The 22,709-nt window shown below is 41.4% G+C and overlaps 1 long non-coding RNA gene and 2 gene segments (V, D, J or C); 1 reads left to right on the top strand and 2 right to left on the bottom strand.

The window, feature by feature from the left end:
* The window catches only part of LOC148005513 (LINE-1 retrotransposable element ORF1 protein-like), a 139,110-nt gene extending 136,170 nt beyond the window's left edge, over positions 1–2,940 (top strand). For both annotated transcript variants that reach the window (XR_015623424.1, XR_015623428.1), the window contains one exon: positions 2,163–2,940. This is a non-coding gene — a long non-coding RNA (LINE-1 retrotransposable element ORF1 protein-like). The remainder of the gene's footprint in view (positions 1–2,162) is intronic.
* Positions 1–9,664, bottom strand: part of LOC148005512 (immunoglobulin heavy constant mu-like) — a 179,715-nt gene extending 170,051 nt beyond the window's left edge. The window contains 2 exon segments of the C gene segment in view: positions 9,198–9,503; positions 9,588–9,664. Coding sequence covers positions 9,198–9,503; positions 9,588–9,633 — 352 coding nt within the window.
* LOC148005510 (Ig gamma-2C chain C region-like) overlaps positions 1–22,709 on the bottom strand; it is a 390,070-nt gene that overhangs the window by 218,079 nt on the left and 149,282 nt on the right.

Genomic DNA, 22,709 nt, shown 5'->3' on the forward strand with positions numbered 1-22,709 from the left:
CTGATAGAGGAAGACATCTCATATGAACATGTGTGTAAATACACACACACACACACACACACACACACAGAGAGAGAGAGAGAGAGAGAGAGAGAGAGAGAAAGAGACAGAGAGAAACATAGATGAAACAGTTTAATAAATCAATACAAAAACACTTATCAAACCAAAAACCAGAAAGTTGAATAAACATTCAGACATTTCTAGGATTACTATAAACTGTATTTGTAGAGATTACCCTGTGGGAAGGAGCTGAAACAGAGGAGTCCAAATTCCCATGCTCTTCGCTTCTTTCTGAATGGGCTGTCTCTGTAACCCAGAGATTTGTGGGCTCTTCTCGCCCCCTGCTGGTTCTCAGTGCCATGCAGGGAGGTTTGTATCTAAGCTCAAGGTATCTAACATTCATTCTCCATCTCTTGCACAGTAATACATGTCTGTGTCCTTAGACCTAAGACTCATTGTCTCTAGAGATGGTGAATCGGCCCTTAATGGTGTTGACATATTAGGTAGTTCTCCTGTTATAACTAATGTATGTGATCCACTCCAGCCTCTTGACTGGACCATGCTATAGTCACTGAGGGTGAAAGCAGATGCTTCAAGGTGAATATCAGAAACTTTACAGGCTGCACTAAATCTCCCCAAGACTCTTACAGTTGCACCTGCATACTGAACACCTGCAAACACAGAGAATACTGGTCAGAAATCTGTCACAAAACCCAATTTTTATCACTCATGTCCACACAACACACAGAATCTCATCCCTATGAATGACCTTTGAAATTAAAGACAAGGGAAAACAAGGGGAGCCCCAAATCTATGGTGAGTGGTCTGTGTTCAGTGCTGATCATGGAATGGGAGGACCTGGGAATGCAGGACTGGACTCCTCTGTCAGAGCTGCAGGTAAAGGCAGGGCTGGTTTTCATGGGCACAGAGAAGACATATATGCATTGTCTTCTTCATGTAGCATTCTCTGGAGTTGGACCTGGGCAGAAGGTAGTGCTCACAGCAGATATAAGACATCATAGACACAGATGACAGCTACAGAGTTTGGCAACTTATGGGAGTTTCATATTCACCTTTTGTGGGGCGGGGGACTAAGATACATACTTCATTTAGTTTCCCTTTGTGCACGTACTCAGAACATGCTGGGGTTCCTCATGAGAAGTCAGGTGTGGCACTGAGTGCTGACATATACTATTCTCAGTGGCAATCTGCAGTTATGTGGATGATGTCCCTATAGAAGAGTAGGTGAGTATTGGAAGTCAAAGGATGATTGTTCAATCAAACCATGATGTCATCCAGGAATCTGTCTAACTTGTAAACTTGTCATGCACCTTTGTTACCTGTGATGATGGAGGAGCTGTGTCTCTAGCACATCAATGTAAAGTGACTTCTGGAGGAAGGGAAGGAGAATGCTCTGTATTCATAGGTTCACTCATTAAACTGAAGTTTTGAGGGTGCTGGCAGGAATGACTATGGGTGTATCTGCATGGTGATTTTCATTCTCTGTCTTGCTCTGACATCATCAGGATCATACATATGTGTGACAATAATGTTTCTGAGATGAAGGGGAGGATTGAGCATTTTGCCTACTACAACACCACAGCCACAACTAGACAAGTGAATGAATAGTTGCTAGGAAAAGTGATCCAGGCAGGCTGATACCCGAGACCATCCTTTATATTGTTTCTGGGACAGCAGTAGAAAGAAGATCCTTAGAAGCCTGGTGTACAGAAAAGGGATTAATGTATTGAAAAATAATATGAACCATTAAAATCTAGGAGAACTATACAAACCAAAGAATAGTAAATAAAGAGAGAGGCATAGAGAAAAGAGATGTTACCTGTTGAATGGGCTAGGGCTGTTTGCACCAAGCAGAAGCTCAGTGAGTGTTACTAGTCATATTGGCCTCATGACTCAGTACTTGAGCCTCACACACACTTTATTACCAGCATCACGGCTGGGTCTGTGCTGGGTATATTGCATATTGTTTGTGTGAGTATGGTGGAGATAAAGGAATTCATTTGCCTCATGAGTCACTGGCCCTGCATGATTTCTGTGTTCCTCTAACATGAACACCATACATTGTGTTCTAACCAGGGAATCTTACTGAGTCTGCCCTGAGTCTAGGGTTTTACAGTCTCAAGACTTCTTTGCTTCTTCAGGTTCTGTTCCTGGTCTTCATACAGAATCACTTCTGCCCGTGTGATGCTCTACATTTTGTATTCAAGTCAGACGTTATCCTACCTTTAAAAGTTATCAAAATGTGAATGCTTCACTCCTTCTTTAAAAGGGGAACAAGAATACCCTTGGCAAGGAATAGAGAGGCAAAGATTAAAACAGACACAGAAGGAACACCCATTCAGAGCCTGCCCCACATGTGGCCCCTACATATACAGCCATCCAATTAGACAAGATGGATGAAGCGAAGAAGTGCAGGCCGACAGGAGATGGATGTAGATCGCTCCTGAGAGACACAGCCAGAATACAGCAAACACAGAGGTGAATGCCAGCAGCAAACCACTGGACTGAGAACAGGACCCCCGTTGAAGGAATCTGAGAAAGAACTGGAAGAGCTTGAAGGAGCTCGAGACCCCTTATGAACAACAATGCCAAGCAACCAGAGCTTCCAGGGACTAATCCACTACCTAAAGACTATACATGGACTGACCCTGGACTCTGGACTCTGACCTCATAGGTAGCAATGAATATTCTAGTAAGATCACCAGTGGAAGGGGAAGCCCTTGGTCCTGCTAAGACTGAACCCCCAGTGAACTTGACTGTTGGGGGGAGGGCGGCAATGGGGGGAGGATGGGGAGGGGAACACCTATAAAGAAGGGGAGCGGGAGGGACTAGGGGGATGATTGCCCGGAAACCGGGAAAGGGAATAACACTCGAAATGTAAATAAGAAATACTCAAGTTAATAAAAAAAAGTTATCTATAACAGAGCTGTTTATATACCTTCAAGTTCTTATCACGCCAGCACAAGTATCTGTGTTTAGTTCTCCATAACTACAAAAATAGGGGTGTTCAGTAGCCATGGCAAGATCCAGGCCCAGTGATGGACTGTATTTCAAAGTTCTTGTGTAGATTGATAGAGGTCATCTCATCTCAACACGTACTCTCTCTCTCTCTCTCTCTCTCTCTCTCTCTCTCTCTCTCTCTCACTCACTCATAAACACACTCACTCACATTCACCCACTGAGAGAGAGAGAGAGAGATTCAGAGAGAGAGAGAGAGAGAGATTCAGAGAGAGAGAGAGAGAGAGAGAGACAGAGAGACCTAAACAGAGTGACAGATAGACACCTACATAGACAGAAACACTATAGTAAACAATGAATACAACACATATGATTCGGGAAAACAGAAATTTGAATAAACATTTATACACTTCAAGAGTTACTATACACTGTACTTGTAGAAAGAATATCTGTAGAGAGGCAATCTACACGCAGAGGAGTGCAGCCCTCTCTTCCCTCCAGGTTTTCTTGAACAGACTGAAACTCAGTAACTAGGAGCTTTGTGTGCTTTCTCTGCCCCCTGCTGGTTCTGAGTGACCTGCAGAATGTCTGTGTTGGAGCTCACAGAAACATTCACTCACTGTGTCTCCTGCACAGAAATACAAGAAGGCTGTGTCCTCAGACCTCAGACTGCTTAGTTGCAGGTACAGGGTGTTCTTGGCATTGTCTCTGGAGATGGTGAATTGGCCCTTCATGGTGTCTGCATAGTAGATGTCATTACTAGCACGACTAATATATGCCACCCACTCCAGAATCTTTTCTGGAGTCTGGTGGACCCAGTTTATCCCATAGTTAATGAAAGTGAATCCAGAGGCTGCACAGGAGAGTTTCAGGGACCTTCTGGGCTGCACTAAGCCTCCCCCAGACTCAACCAGCTGTACCTCACACTGGACACCTGCAAACAGAGAATGTTGGTCAGAAAACTGTTCTGAACAAAACAAACCAGGTGTTTATTCTATTTCTCATGTGCACATAACAGACAGCATCTCATGTCTATAAATTACCTTTTAAAATAAGGGCAAGGAAAACCAAGCAGAGCCCAAAATCCATGGTGAGTGGTCTGTGCAGTGCTAATCACTGGATGGGAGGACCTGGGAATCCAGGACTGGGCTCCTCTGTCAGAGCTGCAGGACCAGGGCAGAGCTGGTTTTCATGGGTGCAGAGAAGAATTATTTGCATGTCTTCCTACTATAGCATGCTCTGGGGTTGGACTTAAGCAAAGGGCAGTGCTCATAGCAGATATAAGACACCAAACACACAGTTGTAAGTTAAGAGTTTGACAAAATATGGTAGTTTCATATTCATATTTTCTCTTTTGTTTAAGGGTTCACCATACTTCATTTAGTCCTCTTTGTGCATTGCATCGAACATGCTTCGTTTCCATACTGTCACGTCCTTAGTATAAATGTATGATTAAATAGCACCACACATAATTGAGTTTCTAGACTTTCAGTTGCAGGCACAGGGTTTCCTTAGCATTGTCTTTGGGGTTGGTGAACCACTCCTTTTCACAGTCTCTGGATAGTAGGTGTTACCACCACCAGTACTAACGGATGTGACCCACTCCAGCCCCTTCTCTGAAGCCTGGAGGACCCAGAACATCCAGTAGTCACTGAAAGTGAATCCTGAGGCTGCGCACAAGAGAGTTTCAGGGACCTTCCAGGCTGCACTAAGCCTCCCCCAGACTCCACCAGCAAAGTCTGCACTAAGCCTCCCCCAGACTCCACCAGCAAAGTCTGCACTAAGCCTCCCCCAGACTCCACCAGCAAAGTCTGCACTAAGTCTGTCCCCAGACTTCACACTGGACACCTGCAAACAGAAAACTGTCACTAAGATTACTAAAAAAAAGATAAAAAAATAAAACAGTATTTCTATTTCTCACATATATACAACAGACAGATTATCATCTCTATAAATTACTGTTTAAAATAAGGACAAAGAAAACCAAGATAAGCCCGAAGTCCATGGTGTGTGGTCTGTGCAATTTTGATCAGTGGATATGAGGACCTGGGAATTCAGGACTGCGCTTCTCAGTCAGAACTGCAGGATCAGGGCAGAGCTGGTTTTCATGGGCAAAGAGCAGCATTATTTGCATGTCTTCCTAATGTAGCATGCTTTAGTTGGACTTGGACAAAAGGCAGTCCTCTTAGCAGATATAAACCATCAAAGAAGCCTTTGTCAGTTACTGAATTTGACAAAGTATGGTAGTTTCATATTTATAATTTTTTTTGGTTAATGATTCACCATACCTCATTTCATTCCATTTTGTTCATGTGCATAGAAATTCTTTCTTTCCATTAGGTCATGATTCCTTAGTATGTGTCATTAAATAACACCACGCATAATTGAGTTTCTAGATACGTGCTTATTCATTCCTACTCTCTGAGCTGCTCATGGCTTTTCCCCAATCTGGCTCCCGAACAGAGTCACAACTGCAAGGTTTTGGTAGCAGAATTCATTTGTGTCAAGAACACTTGGGAATTTTCTGAATTTTAGTTATTCATGGTAGAATGCCATCCTCAGACCTTCTAGTTGTTTGCAATAGATACAATCCAGGTCTCTGTCTGAAATTCTGAGTTTGCAATAGAGAAATATTTCTATTTGCAGCAGACTCACACATTTTGTATTTAGAAGTTCTCCGTTTACTCCTTTAAGTCCTCCATCCATCATTTTCTCTTTGACTCTTTCCACCACGCAGCATGGAACTGAGTTTACATTGTGTTAGGCTAGTTTTAATTTCCCCCAAATAAGATACTCAAATAACTGGGGCTTTTATTTGAATTCTAGGATGACTTTTTCCTATTTAACCGGTTCTCTGGTTCCTGTTCTCCTCTTCCCCTCCCTGTAACCACATCTCACTTTTGCTTTTCAATGACCAATATTCCCTTGTCCTTGATCCTTCTAGTCACACATTTCAGATGTGTCCCTTTGCTAAGGTCCTTACTCTTCTTCCTAAATCTATGAGACAGAAGTTAGAGCATCTGACATTCGATGAAGGCTCTGCATATGAAAGAAACAGGTAGTATTTGTCCTTTAAAACCTTTCTTATAGAAAAACTAGGGAAGCATCTGGAACACATGGGCACTGGAAAAAATTTCCTGAACAAAACACCAATGGCTTATGCTCTAAGATCAAGAATCGACAAATGGGATCTCATAAAACTGCAAAGCTTCTGTAAGGCAAAGGACACTGTGGTTAGGACAAAACGGCAGCCAACAGATTGGGAAAAGATCTTTACCAATCCTGCAACAGATAGAGGGCTTATATCCAAAATATACAAAGAACTCAAGAAGTTAGACCGCAGGGAGACAAATAACCCTATTAAAAAATGGGGTTCAGAGCTAAACAAAGAATTCACAGCTGAGGAATGCCGAATGGCTGAGAAACACCTAAAGAAATCTTCAACATCTTTAGTCATAAGGGAAATGCAAATCAAAATAACCCTGAGATTTCACCTCACACCAGTGAGAATGGCTAAGATCAAAAACTCAGGTGACAGCAGATGCTGGCGAGGATGTGGAGAAAATGGAACACTCCTCCATGGTTGGTGGGATTGCAGACTGGTACAACCATTCTGGAAATCAGTCTGGAGGTTCCTCAGAAAATTGGACATTGAACTGCCTGAGGATCCAGCTATACCTCTCTTGGGCATATACCCAAAAGATGCCCCAACATATAAAAAAGACACGTGCTCCACTATGTTCATCGCAGCCTTATTTATAATAGCCAGAAGCTGGAAAGAACCCAGATGCCCTTCAACAGAGGAATGGATACAGAAAATGTGGTACATCTACACAATGGAATATTACTCAGCTATCAAAAACAATGACTTTATGAAATTCGTAGGCAAATGGTTGGAACTGGAAAATATCATCCTGAGTGAGGTAACCCAATCACAGAAAAACACACATGGTATGCACTCATTGATAAGTGGCTATTAGCCCAAATGCTTGAATTACCCTAGATGCCTAGAACAAATGAAACTCAAGACGGATGATCAAAATGTGAATGCTTCACTCCTTCTTTAAAAGGGGAACAAGAATACCCTTGGCAGGGAATACAGATGCAAAGATTAAAACAGACACAGAAGGAACACCCATTCAGAGCCTGCCCCACATGTGGCCCATACATATACAGCCATCCAATTAGACAAGATGGATGAAGCAAAGAAGTGCAGGCCGACAGGAGCTGGATGTAGATCGCTCCTGAGAGACACAGCCAGAATACAGCAAACACAGAGGCGAATGTCAGCAGCAAGCCGCTGAACTGAGAATAGGACCCCCGTTGAAGGAATCAGAGAAAGAACTAGAAGAGCTTGAAGGGGCTCGAGACCCCATATGTACAATAATGCCAACCAACCAGAGCTTCCAGGGACTAAGCCACTACCTAAAGACTATACATGGACTGACCCTGGACTCTAACCTCATAGGTAGCAATGAATATCCTAGTAAGAGCACCAGTGGAAGGGAAAGCCCTTGGTCCTGCTAAGACTGAACCCCCAGTGAACTAGATTGTTGGAGAGAGGGCAGCAATGGGGGGAGGATGGGGAGGGGAGCACCCATAACGAAGGGGAGGGGGAGGGGGATGATTGCCCGGAAACCGGGAAAGGGAATAACACTGGAAATGTATACAAGAAATACTCAAGTTAATAAAAAAAATACCTTTCTTATGCTGTTTGACATAACATTTTCCATAGAGAGGAGGAGGTTTTTTTAAGGCTCAAAATGAAGTTCCTTCAGTGTTTCTCTGACACAGCTGTGTCCTCAGTTTGAAGTTTGTTCAGTTTTAAGAAAACTTGAATCTTGGATGTGTCCCTGCTGATGCTGAATCAGGGTTTCAGATCTGAATTATACAATGTGATTTCACTACTTCACATTGCTGGCATCCACTGCAGACCTTTTCCTAGAGGCTGGAGGACCCAGTGTATACCATAGAAACCATGGATGGTTAATGAGTAGCCAGAGACAGGGCAGGTGAGAGACAGGCTTTGTGAGGACTACAGAAGGTCAGGTCCTGACTCCTTTAGTTGTACCTCTACAAGGCACCTTGGGACATACAACATCACCATCAGTCATCCATGTCATAGGTGTCAAGCCTGTCTCCTTCTCCGGAAGGCCTGAAATACTTACAGCTTGGAAAAGTCACCAGGTAGAGGGGTTCTAAGCGAACAAAACAACATCTTGTCAAATGGAATATCCAAACTGATCTGAAGCAAAGTAAAATTAAGGCAGGCTGATTGTGGGCCTGTGTACTGGAGGCTGTCCACAGTGATCTCCAGCAAGGCCAGATGGGAGGGTTCATGCAAAGGGGAAAAGGCATGAGCTGGGAGGGGTAATTGCCTCCTAGGCTACTATGCCTCTGCTACTGCTGCTGCTGCTGCTGCTGCTGCTGCTGCTGCTGCTGCTGCTGCTGCTGCTGCTGCTGCTGTTTCTCCAAGATGCTGCACTGGGTTGCAGGGAGAGCTCCTGTAGGTGTTTTGCAAGAGAAGTTTTCTTCCCTGGTGTTGGTGTTACATACAGCTCTTATGACAGAAGCTCACAGAAGGCAGAGTAATTCTCATGTACCTTTATTTCTTCTGGATAAAATCTGTATACACAGATTGTGGTGGGCTGGGATCTAATAATGGGTGCTTCCCATAGGCTTGGTCTGAGAGGTTAGTGATGTCTCACCTAAGTGCTCAGTGTTTCATCATTAAATTGTGGACATGTATTTGAAAGCTTTATGTTAGAGAAGAGGAATGAAATTGTCTTCAAACATCATTTAAAGAAACAGTAGAAATGTTGCTAAAACTGCAGTCATGAGGGAAACAATAAGTTACCAAATCTCACTGTCTGTCCTCAACCACAGTGTTCCACTGAGTTTTCTTCATAAATCAACTCAATAATTTGTTCTTATTTTGCACTGTTACATTATAGAACCATTTGATGATTCTTCTATTGTGTGAAGAAACAAGAAGTTTAATAGAATATGACACTGAGGGGCATGTTCTAGAGAATTTCCATGGCTGGAAGAAGAGTCCATTTCTTTAACACTAAAACACATGCTCAAACAGCATGGGGCAGAGCTTCCTAGATTCTGAAGTGATCCTGGAAAGAACTTGTTGATCCTCTGCGCCCCCTGCTGGTCCTAAGAATTCCTGTAGGAAGTTTTTGTGCAAAGTCACACTGGACTTCCCTCACTGTGTCTGGTACAGAAGTAAATGGCTGTGTCTTCAGTTTGCAGACTGTTCATTTTTAAGAAAACTTGGCTCTTGGAGGTGTCCCTGCTGATGCTCAGTCGGGATTTGAGAGCTGAATTATAATCTGTGCTTCCACCACTCCGTATTCCTCCCATCCACTCCAGACCCTTTCCTGGAGGCTGGCGAACCCAGTGTACACTATTGCTGGTTAATGAGAACCCAGAGACAGTGCAGGTGAGGGACAGGGTCTGTGAGGGCTGCACCAGACCAGGTCCTGACTCCTTCAGCTGCACCTGGGACAGGGCACCTGGGGACAAGCAACATCACCATTAGTCATTCATACTATAGATCAAATGCCTGAGTCCCTCTCCTGAAACTCTGAAACACTTACAGCTTGGAAATGTCACCAGGCAGAGCAACAGCACCAGGACAGCCATGCTGTGATGGAGGCTCTAGTGAGAAGGAGATGTGGCTCCTCAGGTTGGCCTGGGCTTTCATTCTGAGCCTGAGGGCTGCTTTGCATTGTGGGAGGATCCTGAGATGATAAAAGGAAGTGCAGGGCAGAATTTCTAGTTTCCTCTCCATGTGCCTGAGATTACCTTTGTGCTTAGAAAATATGGAGCTGAAAACTCAGGAATGTTTCCCTGGTAATGTTTGTACTTCCAATTCCAAATAAAAAACAGAAAGTAGTAGTCACATTGTGCAGGCCTCGGAGGCTAAGAAGGGGCCGGGTGATAGGGAGGTTTACAGTATATTCATGCAATACTAGTAGAATAGGTTACCTTATCTTCAATGCAATCGTACATCTTTGTAAATTGCACTAGAGGATGTAGGATGGAATTGGGGAACCTTATTTCCCCCAGAAATTCTTTCTCTTGTATTCTTTTCTATTATTATGTTTTTAGACTTTTCTTCTTTTTTTTTTTTATTAACTTGAGTATTTCTTATATACATTTCAAGTGTTATTCCCTTTCCCGGTTTCCGGGCAAACATCCCCCTCCCCCCTCCCCTTCCTTATGGGTGTTCCCCTCCCAACCCTCCCCCCATTGCCGCCCTCCCCCCATAGTCTAGTTCACTGGGGGTTCAGTCTTAGCAGGACCCAGGGCTTTCCCTTCCACTGGTGCTCTTACTAGGATATTCATTGCTACCTATGGGGTCAGAGTCCAGGGTCAGTCCATGTATAGTCTTTAGGTAGTGGCTTAGTCCCTGGAAGCTCTGGTTGCTTGACATTGTTGTACTTTTGGGGTCTCGAGCCCCTTCAAGCTCTTCCAGTTCTTTCTCTGATTCCTTCAACGGGGGACCTATTCTCAGTTCAGTGGTTTGCTGCTGGCATTCGCCTCTGTATTTGCTGTATTCTGGCTGTGTCTCTCAGGAGCGATCTACATCCGGCTCCTGTCGGTCTGCACTTCTTTGCTTCATCCATCTTGTCTAATTGGGTGGCTGTATATGTATGGGCCACATGTGGGGCAGGCTCCGAATGGGTGTTCCTTCAGTCTCTGTTTTAATCTTTGCCTCTCCCTTCCCTCCCAAGGGTATTCTTTTTCCTCATTTAAAGAAGGAGTGAAGCATTCACATTTTGATCATCCGTCTTGAGTTTCGTTTGTTCTAGGGATCTAGGGTAATTCAAGCATTTGGGCTAAAAGCCACTTATCAATGAGTGCATACCATGTATGTCTTTCTGTGATTGGGTTAGCTCACTCAGGATGATATTTTCCAGTTCCAACCATTTGCCTACGAATTTCATAAACTCGTTGTTTTTGATAGCTGAGTAATATTCCATTGTGTAGATGTACCACATTTTCTGTATCCATTCCTCTGTTGAAGGGCATCTGGGTTCTTTCCAGCTTCTGGCTATTATAAATAAGGCTGCGATGAACATAGTGGAGCACGTGTCTCTTTTATATGTTGAGGCATCTTTTGGGTATATGCCCAAGAGAGGTATAGCTGGATCCTCAGGCAGTTCAATGTCCAATTTTCTGAGGAACCTCCAGACTGATTTCCAGAATGGTTTTACCAGTCTGCAATCCCACCAACAATGGAGGAGTGTTCCTCTTTCTCCGCATCCTCGCCAGCATCTGCTGTCACCTGAGTTTTTGATCTTAGCCATTCTCACTGGTGTGAGGTGAAATCTCAGGGTTGTTTTGATTTGCATTTCCCTTATGACTAAAGATGTTGAACATTTCTTTAGGTGTTTCTCAGCCATTCGCCATTCCTCAGCTGTGAATTCTTTGTTTAGCTCTGAACCCCATTTTTTAATAGGGTTATTTGTTTCCCTGCAGTCTAACTTCTTGAGTTCTTTATATTTTGGATATAAGGCCTCTATCTGTTGTAGGATTGGTAAAGATCTTTGCCCAATCTGTTGGTTGCCGTTTTGTCCTAACCACCGTGTCCTTTGCCTTACAGAAGCTTTGCAGTTTTATGAGATCCCATTTGTCGATTCTTGATCTTAGAGCATAAGCCATTGGTGTTTTGTTCAGGAAATTTTTTCCAGGTCCCATGTGTTCCAGATGCTTCCCTAGTTTTTCTTCTATTAGTTTGAGTGTGTCTGGTTTGATGTGGAGGTCCTTGATCCACTTGGACTTAAGCTTTGTACAGGGTGATAAGCATGGATCGATCTGCATTCTTCTACATGTTGCCCTCCAGTTGAACCAGCACCATTTGCTGAAAATGCTATCTTTTTTCCATTGGATGGTTTTGGCTCCTTTGTCAAAAATCAAGTGACCATAGGTGTGTGGGTTCATTTCTGGGTCTTCAATTCTATTCCATTGGTCTATCTGTCTGTCTCTGTACCAATACCATGCAGTTTTTATCACTACTGCTCTGTAATACTGCTTGAGTTCAGGGATAGTGATTCCCCCTGAAGTCCTTTTATTGTTGAGGATAGCTTTAGCTATCCTGGGTTTTTTGTTATTCCAGATGAATTTGCAAATTGTTCTGTCTAACTCTTTGAAGAATTGGATTGGTATTTTGAATTGGATTGCATTGAATCTGTAGATTGCTTTTGGTAAAATGGCCATTTTTACTATATTAATCCTGCCAATCCATGAGCATGGGAGATCTTTCCATCTTCTGAGGTCTTCTTCAATTTCTTTCCTCAGTGTCTTGAAGTTCTTATTGTACAGATCTTTTACTTGCTTGGTTAAAGTCACACCGAGGTACTTTATATTATTTGGGTCTATTATGAAGGGTGTCGTTTCCCTAATTTCTTTCTCGGCTTGTTTCTCTTTTGTATAGAGGAAGGCAACTGATTTATTTGAGTTAATTTTATACCCAGCCACTTTGCTGAAGTTGTTTATCAGCTTTAGTAGTTCTCTGGTGGAACTTTTGGGATCACTTAAATATACTATCATATCATCTGCAAATAGTGATATTTTGACTTCTTCTTTTCCGATCTGTGTCCCCTTGATCTCCTTTTGTTGTCTGATTGCTCTGGCTAGAACTTCAAGAACTATATTGAATAAGTAGGGAGAGAGTGGGCAGCCTTGTCTAGTCCCTGATTTCAGTGGGATTGCTTCAAGTTTCTCTCCATTTAGTTTAATGTTAGCAACTGGTTTGCTGTATATGGCTTTTACTATGTTCAGGTATGGGCCTTGAATTCCTATTCTTTCTAGGACTTTTATCATGAAGTGGTGTTGAATTTTGTCAAATGCTTTCTCAGCATCTAATGAAATGATCATGTGGTTTTGTTCTTTCAGTTTGTTTATATAATGGATCACGTTGATGGTTTTCCGTATATTAAACCATCCCTGCATGCCTGGGATGAAGCCTACTTGGTCATGGTGGATGATTGTTTTGATGTGCTCTTGGATTCGGTTTGCCAGAATTTTGTTGAGTATTTTTGCGTCGATATTCATAAGGGAAATTGGTCTGAAGTTCTCTTTCTTTGTTGTGTCTTTGTGTGGTTTAGGTATAAGAGTAATTGTGGCTTCGTAGAAGGTATTCGGTAGTGATCCATCTGTTTCAATTTTGTGGAATAGTTTGGGTAATATTGGTATGAGGTCTTCTATGAAGGTTTGATAGAATTCTGCACTAAACCCGTCTGGACCTGTGCTCTTTTTGGTTGGGAGACCTTTAATGACTGCTTCTATTTCCTTAGGAGTTATGGGGTTGTTTAACTGGTTTATCTGTTCCTGATTTCACTTCGATACCTGGTATCTGTCTAGGAAATTGTCCATTTCCTGAAGATTTTCAAGTTTTGTTGAATATAGGTTTTTATAGTAAGATCTGATGATTTTTTGAATTTCCTCTGAATCTGTAGTTATGTCTCCCTTTTCATTTCTGATTTTGTTAATTTGGACGCACTTTCTGTGTCCTCTCGTTAGTCTGGCTAAGGGTTTATCTATCTTGTTGATTTTCTCAAAGAACCAACTTTTGGTTCTGTTGATTCTTTCTATGGTCCTTTTTGTTTCTACTTGGTTGATTTCAGCTCTGAGTTTGATTATTTCCTGCCTTCTACTCCTCCTGGGTGTATTTGCTTCTTTTTGTTCTAGAGCTTTTAGGTGTGCTGTCAAGCTGCTGACATATGCTCTTTCCTGTTTCTTTCTGCAGGCACTCAGTGCTATGAGTTTTCCTCTTAGCACAGCTTTCATTGTGTCCCATAAGTTTGGGTATGTTGTATCTTCATTTTCATTAAATTCTAAAAAGTTTTTAATTTCTTTCTTTATTTCTTCCTTGACCAGGTTATCATTGAGTAGAGCATTGTTCAATTTCCACGTATATGTGGGCATTCTTCCCTTATTGTTATTGAAGACCAGTTTTAGGCCGTGGTGGTCCGATAGCACGCATGGGATTATTTCTATCTTTCTGTACCTGTTGAGGCCCGTTTTTTGACCAATTATATGGTCAATTTTGGAGAAAGTACCATGAGGAGCTGAGAAGAAGGTATATCCTTTTGCTTTAGGATAGAATGTTCTATAAATATCCGTTAAGTCCATTTGGCTCATGACTTCTCTTAGTCTGTCGACATCACTGTTTAATTTCTGTTTCCATGATCTGTCCATTGATGAGAGTGGGATGTTGAAATCTCCCACTATTATTGTGTGAGGTGCAATGTGTATTTTGAGCTTTATTAAGGTTTCTTTTACATATGTAGGTGCCCTTGTATTTGGGGCATAGATATTTAGGATTGAGAGTTCATCTTGGTGGATTTTTCCTTTGATGAATATGAAGTGTCCTTCCTTATCTTTTTTGATGACTTTTAGTTGAAAATTGATTTTATTTGATATTAGAATGGCTACTCCAGTTTGCTTCTTCTGACCCTTTGCTTGGAAAGTTGTTTTCCAGCCTTTCACTCTGAGGTAGTGTCTGTCTTTGTCTCTGAGGTGTGTTTCCTGTAGGCAGCAGAATGCAGGGTCCTCGTTGCATATCCAGTTTGTTAATCTATGTCTTTTTATTGGGGAGTTGAGGCCATTGATATTGAGAGATATTAAGGAATAGTGATTATTGCTTCCCGTTATATTCATATTTGGATGTGAGGTTATGTTTGTGTGCTTTCATTCTCTTTGTTTTGTTGCCAAGACGATTAGTTTCTTGCTTCTTCTAGGGTATAGCTTGCCTCCTTATGTTGGGCTTTACCATTTATTATCCTTTGTAGTGCTGGATTTGTAGAAAGATATTGTGTAAATTTGGTTTTGTCATGGAATATCTTGGTTTCTCCATCAATGTTAATTGAGATTTTTGCAGGATACAGTAACCTGGGCTGGCATTTGTGTTCTCTTAGGGTCTGTATGACATCAGTCCAGGATCTTCTGGCCTTCATAGTTTCTGGCGAGAAGTCTGGTGTGATTCTGATAGGTCTGCCTTTATATGTTACTTGACCTTTTTCCCTTACTGCTTTTAATATTCTTTCTTTATTTTGTGCGTTTGGTGTTTTGACAATTATGTGACGGGAGGTGTTTCTTTTCTGGTCCAATCTATTTGGAGTTCTGTAGGCTTCTTGTATGTCTATGGGTATCTCTTTTTTTAGGTCAGGGAAGTTTTCTTCTATGATTTTGTTGAAGATATTTACTGGTCCTTTGAGCTGGGAGTCTTCACTCTCTTCTATACCTATTATCCTTAGGTTTGATCTTCTCATTGAGTCCTGGATTTCCTGTATGTTTTGGACCAGTAGCTTTTTCCGCTTTACATTATCTTTGACAGTTGAGTCAATGATTTCTATGGAATCTTCTGCTCCTGAGATTCTCTCTTCCATCTCTTGTATTCCGTTGGTGAAGCTTGTATCTACAGCTCCTTGTCTCTTCTTTTGGTTTTCTATATCCAGGGTTGTTTCCATGTGTTCTTTCTTGATTGCTTCTATTTCCATTTTTAATTCCTTCAACTGTTTGATTGTGTTTTCCTGGAATTCTTTCAGGGATTTTTGTGTCTCCTCTCTATGGGCTTCTACTTGTTTATTTATGTTTTCCTGGAATTCTTTCAGGGTTCCTGGAATTCTTTCAGGGTAGACTTTTCTATTTCATTATTCCCTTCAGAACAGCATTAGTGGCACCTGCATCACCAGGAGGTTTGAGAATAAAGACGCAAAACCACCGACTTTAAATAGCCTTGTATTGCAATTGATTTTCAAGTTATCGTCACATAAATTGGCAACCATCAATATCAGTAGATAAGTACATATTATTTGCATTTGTTTTATTATAAAATACAGAAGTGATGATTATTCAATTGTGTGCAAAAATACTGTATATTTATTACTTAGCAGATATTCATCAAATTGTTTTCCAACTATATTTATACTTTCTTATAAATGAGGAATCAACTGTTTAAATAAAAACACGTTCTGTGGACTCACCTTAGTCTTATCACGTCTCAAGAAATAACATTTAAAAAAGAAGGTCACGAATATTTAGTCTGTTTTGTTTCAAAGGTTTATCTGAGAGTAGATCAGATGATGTGGGTCCTATGTCAGTTGGCTGAGTGACTTAGCCTTCCTATTTAGGGACACTGTAGTTGGGACCTAGTCTTTGCACCTCTTGATTTATGTCAGTTTCTCTGTATCAATGCACTCTTATCTCTCTGTCTCTTGTTTCAGCTTGTAGCACATAAATGTATTCTAAATATGATTATCCATTGGTGAATGAAGGGAAGTTCAGCTGTTCATAGCAATTCATAAATATCAGTAGAGTGACACCATTTTCTATGTTAACTGAAGTAATGGTAAGCCAGAGATCACTGAGTGATGAGACAAAGTGGAGCAGAGGGCAGGCATGAACATGAGGAACCTTGTGTTGAGCACCATAGAGAGGAAGAGAGTGGACAGCTTCTCCTCATGCCTTGGTAATGGGAACACCAAGGAAGAAAACTGCAGAGTTATCACAATCTGTTTGCTAGGACTCAAAGAATGTGGATCTATTACTTTTCCTTGGAGTCCGCACATTTTGTTTTTCTTATTTCCTTGTGCATAATCTTTGTACTGTGAGCAGCTGCGGTGCAGACCAGTCACATTAGAGCGAAAGCCATCCATTTAATGGTCATTAACAGTATTAGTGCTGTGTTCCTCTTGTTCTGATACTCTGTGGGTTAAGATGATATTTTTTCCGAAATTACTCTCAGGAGATCTCATCTTGGGTTTGTATGATATTTTCATTGTTGTTACAAAAATTTGGAAATGAGTATCATAGTAATAAATGCACCTTTCTATACTATATTGGGGATGTGGCATAAGTCCACTTATTCATGTGTTTTTTCTTTGGGTACTTCAGAGATAATCTGTGTCCCTATTCTGTCCCATAATTCTGCTTTTCCATAAATCTCTCTACAATAAAGTTCCTAGAAAAATGTCATTAGGAATCGTATGAGTTCATGATAAATCCAGACATTATTTTAGTTATCTTAAATTCCAGAGGTGGATCCTTACTAATGTCTTTCTTCAGTCATTTGTTTACTTATATGTATCTGACAGGTGGATACCCACTTAATTGGTCGTGTTGCTAAGACAGTACCAGACTGTCCATTTGTCTGGTGGCTAGGATAGGTACCTTTTAAATAATGAAAATATGTGATATCCTAGGCAGATGTGGTTGGTGCCATCCGTGGTTCTCCGATCCTCAGTTGTCTTAGAAAGAATGTATCTCCATGGAGACACAGCTAGTCAGATGAATTTCTTCATGGTTTCTGATTCATTCCCAATTTCAAGTTCTTTCCTTGACTTCATGTCCTGATTAACCTCTGTGATGTTTTCTAAGAATTAAGATGGCAGAAACTCTTTCCATCACGTGTTGCTTTTGTCCATAATGTAGATTACATAAAAAGCTTACAAACTAGGACAATTGAAATTCTTCTGATGGGAAGATGGGTATAGGGAATTTGACATTCTGTACAACTGCAAGTACAGTGACACACACACTCACAATTATAGATACAGGAATGCATTACAATATGCACACACACAGCATCACATTCACAGAGAGAAATACATATTCATAGGCAGAGGAATGGCTTTGTTAAATCCTCTCTTTAGACAGGGTTCCTGTCGTTGATCTGGGTTCACTCTATAGACCAAGCTGGTATTAAACTATCAGGTATTGATTGTCTTGGCATTTTCCCCATATTGACTGAATTAAATGTGTGCACCAGTATTCCTGACCATCACATGTAGGTGCTTTTAAAATTTAATTATGAAAATAAAATTAATTAAAATAAATTTAAGCATATCTTATTTTTTCATCTTTATTAAAACAGGTATTTCTTTTTCTATCTTTATTAACTTGAGTATTTCTTATTTACACTTCTATTGTTATTCCCCTTCCCGGGTTCTGAGCCCACATCCCGCTAACCTCTTCCCCTCCCCTTCTATATGGGCTTCCCCTCCCCATCCTCCCCCCCATTACCACCCTCCCCCCAACAATCACATTCACTGGGGGTTCAGTCTTGGCAGGACCAAGGGCTTCCCCTTCCACTGGTGCTCTTACTAGGCTATTCATTGCTACCTATGAGGATGGAGCCCAGAAGTCTTTCTCCACATCCTTGCCAGCATCTCCTGTCACCTGAGTTTTTGATTTAAGCCATTCTGACTGGTGTGATGTGAAATCTCAGGCTTGTTTCAGTCATTTCCCTCTTGACTAAAGATGTTGAACATTTCTTTAGGTGTTTCTCAGCCATTCGGCATTCCTCAGTTGTGAATTCTTGGTTTAGATCTGAACTCCATGTTTTTTTGTGATAACACAAGGATATTTTTTGTTTAGGCTCATACGGAAGTTCCCTCAGTGTTTTTCTGGCAAAGACATAGATGACCGTGTCCTAAGTTTAAACTTTGTTCAGTTTCAAGTAAAACTTGACTATTTGTTGTTTCCCTGATGATGCTGATTCAGGATTTGAGATCTGAATCATATAATGTGATTTCACTACTTAACATTGCTGGCATCCACTGCCGACCCTTTCCTAGAGGCTGGAGGACCCAGTGTATACCAAGAACATCATGGACGGTTAATGAGTAGCCAGAGACAGGGCAGGTGAGAGACAGGCTTTGTGAGGACTACAGCAGGGCAGGATCTGACTCCTTTAGTTGTACCTCTACAAGGCACCTTGGGCATACAACATCACCATCAGTCATCCATGTCATAGGTGTCAAGCCTGCTTCCCTCTATGGAAGGCCTGAAATATTTGAAGCTTAGAAAAGTCACCAGGTAGAGGGGTTCTAAGCGAACAAAACAACATCTTGTCAAATGGAATATCCAAACTGATCTGAAGCAAAGTAAAATTAAGGCAGGCTGATTGTGGGCCTGTGTACTGGAGGCTGTCCACAGTGATCTCCAGCAAGGCCAGATGGGAGGGTTCATGCAAAGGGGAAAAGGTATGAGCTGGGAGGGGTAACTGTCTCCTAGGCTACTGTGCCTCTGTTGCTGCTGCTGCTGCTGTTGCTGCTGCTCTCACCACTGCTACTGTAGCTGCTGTTTCTCCAAGATGCTGCACTGGGTTGCAGGAGAGCTCCTGTAGGTGTTTTGCAAGAGAAGTTTTCTTCCCTGGTGTTGGTGTTACATACAACTCTTATGACAGAAGCTCACAGAAGGCAATTCTCATGTAATTCTCCTGTACCTTTGTTCCTTCTGGATAAAATCTGTATACACAGATTGTGGTGGGCTGGGATCTAACAGTGGGTGCTTCCCATAGGCTTGATCTAAGAGGTTAAGGATGTCTCTCCTACATGTAGAAGGGCTTGGAGGTGTTGTCCCTAAGTGACTGATGGCCACAGATCTATCTGGGGGTGGGGGTGGGGCTGTGGAAAACTGCAGTTTAGTGACAGAGCCCTGGTGCTAGGAGCAGGCAAAGCTCCTACCATCCCTTCAGGATTTCTGGGTCTTCTAACTTTATCTCAACCTTACATGGGGTTCTCTCACTGCCCACACTCATGTGGCAGATTATAATTTAGACAGTGTAGAATGAGAAGACTTGTCAGTTAGATGGAAAGGGTTATTTTGATAATAATATGTACGGAGGTTGGCCACAGTTAATAACAATGTCTTGTGGTCCTTATATATGGAAAGAAGATACCATGAGTTAGCACTCAAAGTGCTAATTGTTTCATCATTAAATTGTGGACATGTATTTGAAATCTTTACGTTAGAGAGGAGGAATGAAATTGTCTTCAAACATCATGTAAAGAAACAGTAGAAATGTTCCTAAAACTGCAGTCATGAGGGAAACTATAGGTTACCAAATCTCACTGTCCTCAACCACAGTGTTCCACTGAGTTTTCTTCATAAATCAACTCAATAATTTGTTCTTATTTTACACTGTTACATTATAGAACCACTTAATGATTCCTCTATTGTGTGAAGAAACAAGAAGTTTAATAGAATATGACACTGAAGAGTATGTTCTAGAGAATTTCCATGACTGGAAGAAGAGTCTATATTTTTAACCCTAAAAGACATGCTCAAACAGCATGGGACATAACTTCCAAGATTCTGAAGTGATCCTGAAAGGAACTTGTTGATCCTCAGCGCCCCCTGCTGGTCCTAAGAATCTCTGTAGGAAGTTTTTGTGCAAAGTCACACTGGACTTCCCTCACTGTGTCTGGTACAGAAGTAAATGGCTGTGTCTTCAGTTTGCTGACTGTTCATTTTTAAGAAAACTTGGCTCTTGGAGGTGTCCCTGCTGATGCTCAGTCGGGATTTGAGAAGTGAATTATATGCTGTGCTTCCATCACCCCATATTCCTCCCATCCACTCCAGACCCTTTCCTGGAGGCTGGCGAACCCAGCTTACATGATAGCTGGTTAGTGAGAACCCAGAGACAGTGCAGGTGAGAGACAGGGTCTGTGAGGGCTGCACCAGACCAGGTCCTGACTCCTTCAGCTGCACCTGGGACAGGGCACCTGGGGACAAGCAACATCACCGTTAGTCATTCATACTATAGATTAAATGCCTGAGACCCTCCCCTGAAACTCTGAAACACTTACAGCTTGGAAATGTCACCAGGCAGAGCAACAGCACTAGGACAGCCATGCTGTGATGGAGGCTCCAGTGAGAAGGAGATGTGGCTCCTCAGGTTGGCCTGGGCTTTCATTCTGAGCCTGAGGGCTGCTTTGCATTGAGGGAGGATGCTGAGTAGATAAAAGGAAGAGCAGGGCAGAATTTCTAGTTTCCTCTCCATGTGCTTGAGATTACCTTTGTGCTTAGAAAACATGGAGCTGAAAACTCAGGAACTTTTCCCTGGTAATGTTTGGATTTCCAATTCCAAATCAAAAACAGAAAGTATTAGTCACATTGTGCAGTCCTCGGAAGCTAAGAAGGGGCGGGGTGATAGGGAGGTTTATAGTAGGTGAGTCTTTATTCATGCAATACTCGTAGAATAGGTTACCTTATCTTCAATGCAATCCTATACCTTTGTAAATTGCACTAGAGGATGTAGGATGGAATTGGGGATTGTTTTTTCCCCCAGATTCTTTCTCTTGAATTCTTTTCTATTATTATGCTTTTAGACTTTTCTATTTCTTTATTCCCTTCAGAACAGCATTAGTGGCACCTGCATCACCAGGTGGTTTGAGAATAAAGAGGCAAAACCACAGACTTTAAATAGCCTTGTAATGCAATTGATTTTCAAGTTATCTTCACATAAATTGGCAACCATCAATATCAGTAGAGAAGTACATATTATTTGCATTTGTTTTAGCATAAAATACAGAAGTGATGATTATTCAATTGTGTGCAAAAATACTGTATAATTATTACTTAGCAAATATTCATCAAAATGTTTTCCAACTATATTTATACTTTCGTATAAATGAGGAATCAACTGTTTAAATAAAATCACTTTCTGTGGACTCACCTTTTTCTCATCATGCCTCAAGAAATAACATTTAAAAAAGAAGGTCACGACTATTTAGTCCATTTTGTTTCAAAGGGTTATCTGAGAGTAGATTAGATGATGTGTGTCCTATGTCAGTTGGCCGAGTGACTTAGCCTTCCTATGTAGGGACACTGTAGTTGGGACCTAGTCTTTCCACCTCTTGATTTATATCTGTTTCTCTGTATCAATGCACTTTTATATCTCTCTGTCTCTTGTTTCAGCTTGTAGCAAATAAATGTATTCTAAATATGATTATCCATTGGTGAGTGAAGGGAAGGTCAGCTGTTCATAACAATTCATAAAAATCAGTAGACTGATACCACATTGATTTTTATGTTAACTGAAGTGAAAGGTTAGCCAGAGATCACTGAGTGATGAGACAAAGTGGAGCAGAGGGTGGGCATGAACATGAGGAACCTTGTGTTGAGCACCATAGAGAGTAAGAGACTGGACAGCTTCTCCTCATGCCTTGGCAATGGGAACACCAAGGAAGAGAAGGACAGAGTTACCACAATCTGTTTGCTAGGACTCTGAGAATGTGGATCTATTACTTGGCCTTGGAGTCCCCACATTTTGTTTTTCTTATTTCTGTGTGCATAACCTTTGTATTGTGAGCAGCTGTGGTGCAGACCAGTCACATTAGAGCAAAAGCCATCCACTTAATGGTCATTAACAGTATTAGTGCTGTGTTCCTCTTGTTCTGTTACTCTGGGGGTTAAGATGATATTTTTTCAGAAATTATTCTCAGGAGATCTCATCTTGGGTTTGTCTCATATTTTCATTGTTGTTACAAAAATTTGGAAATGAGTATCATAGAAATAAATGCACCTTTCTATACTATATTGGGGATGTGGTATAAGTCCTCTTATTCAGGTGTTTTTTCTTTGGGTATTTCGGAGATAATCTGTGTCCCTATTCTGTCCCACAATTATGAATTTCCATAATTCTCTCTACAATAAAGTTCCTAGAAAAATGTCATTAGGAATCGTATGAGTTCATGATAAATCCACACATTATTTATAGTTATCTTAAATTGCAGAGGTGGATCCTTACTAATGTCTTTCTTCAGTCATTTTTTACTTCTATGTATCTCACAGGTGGATACCCACTTAATTGGTCATGTTGCTAAGACAATACCAGACTGTCCATTTGTCTGGTGGCTAGGATAGGTACCTTTTAAATAATGAAAATATGTGATATCCTAGGCAGATTTGGTTGGTGCCATCCG

This window comes from Rattus norvegicus, chromosome 6, assembly GCF_021556685.1.
Source record: "Rattus norvegicus strain SHRSP/BbbUtx chromosome 6, alternate assembly SHRSP_T2T, whole genome shotgun sequence".
Classification (NCBI taxonomy): domain Eukaryota; kingdom Metazoa; phylum Chordata; class Mammalia; order Rodentia; family Muridae; genus Rattus; species Rattus norvegicus.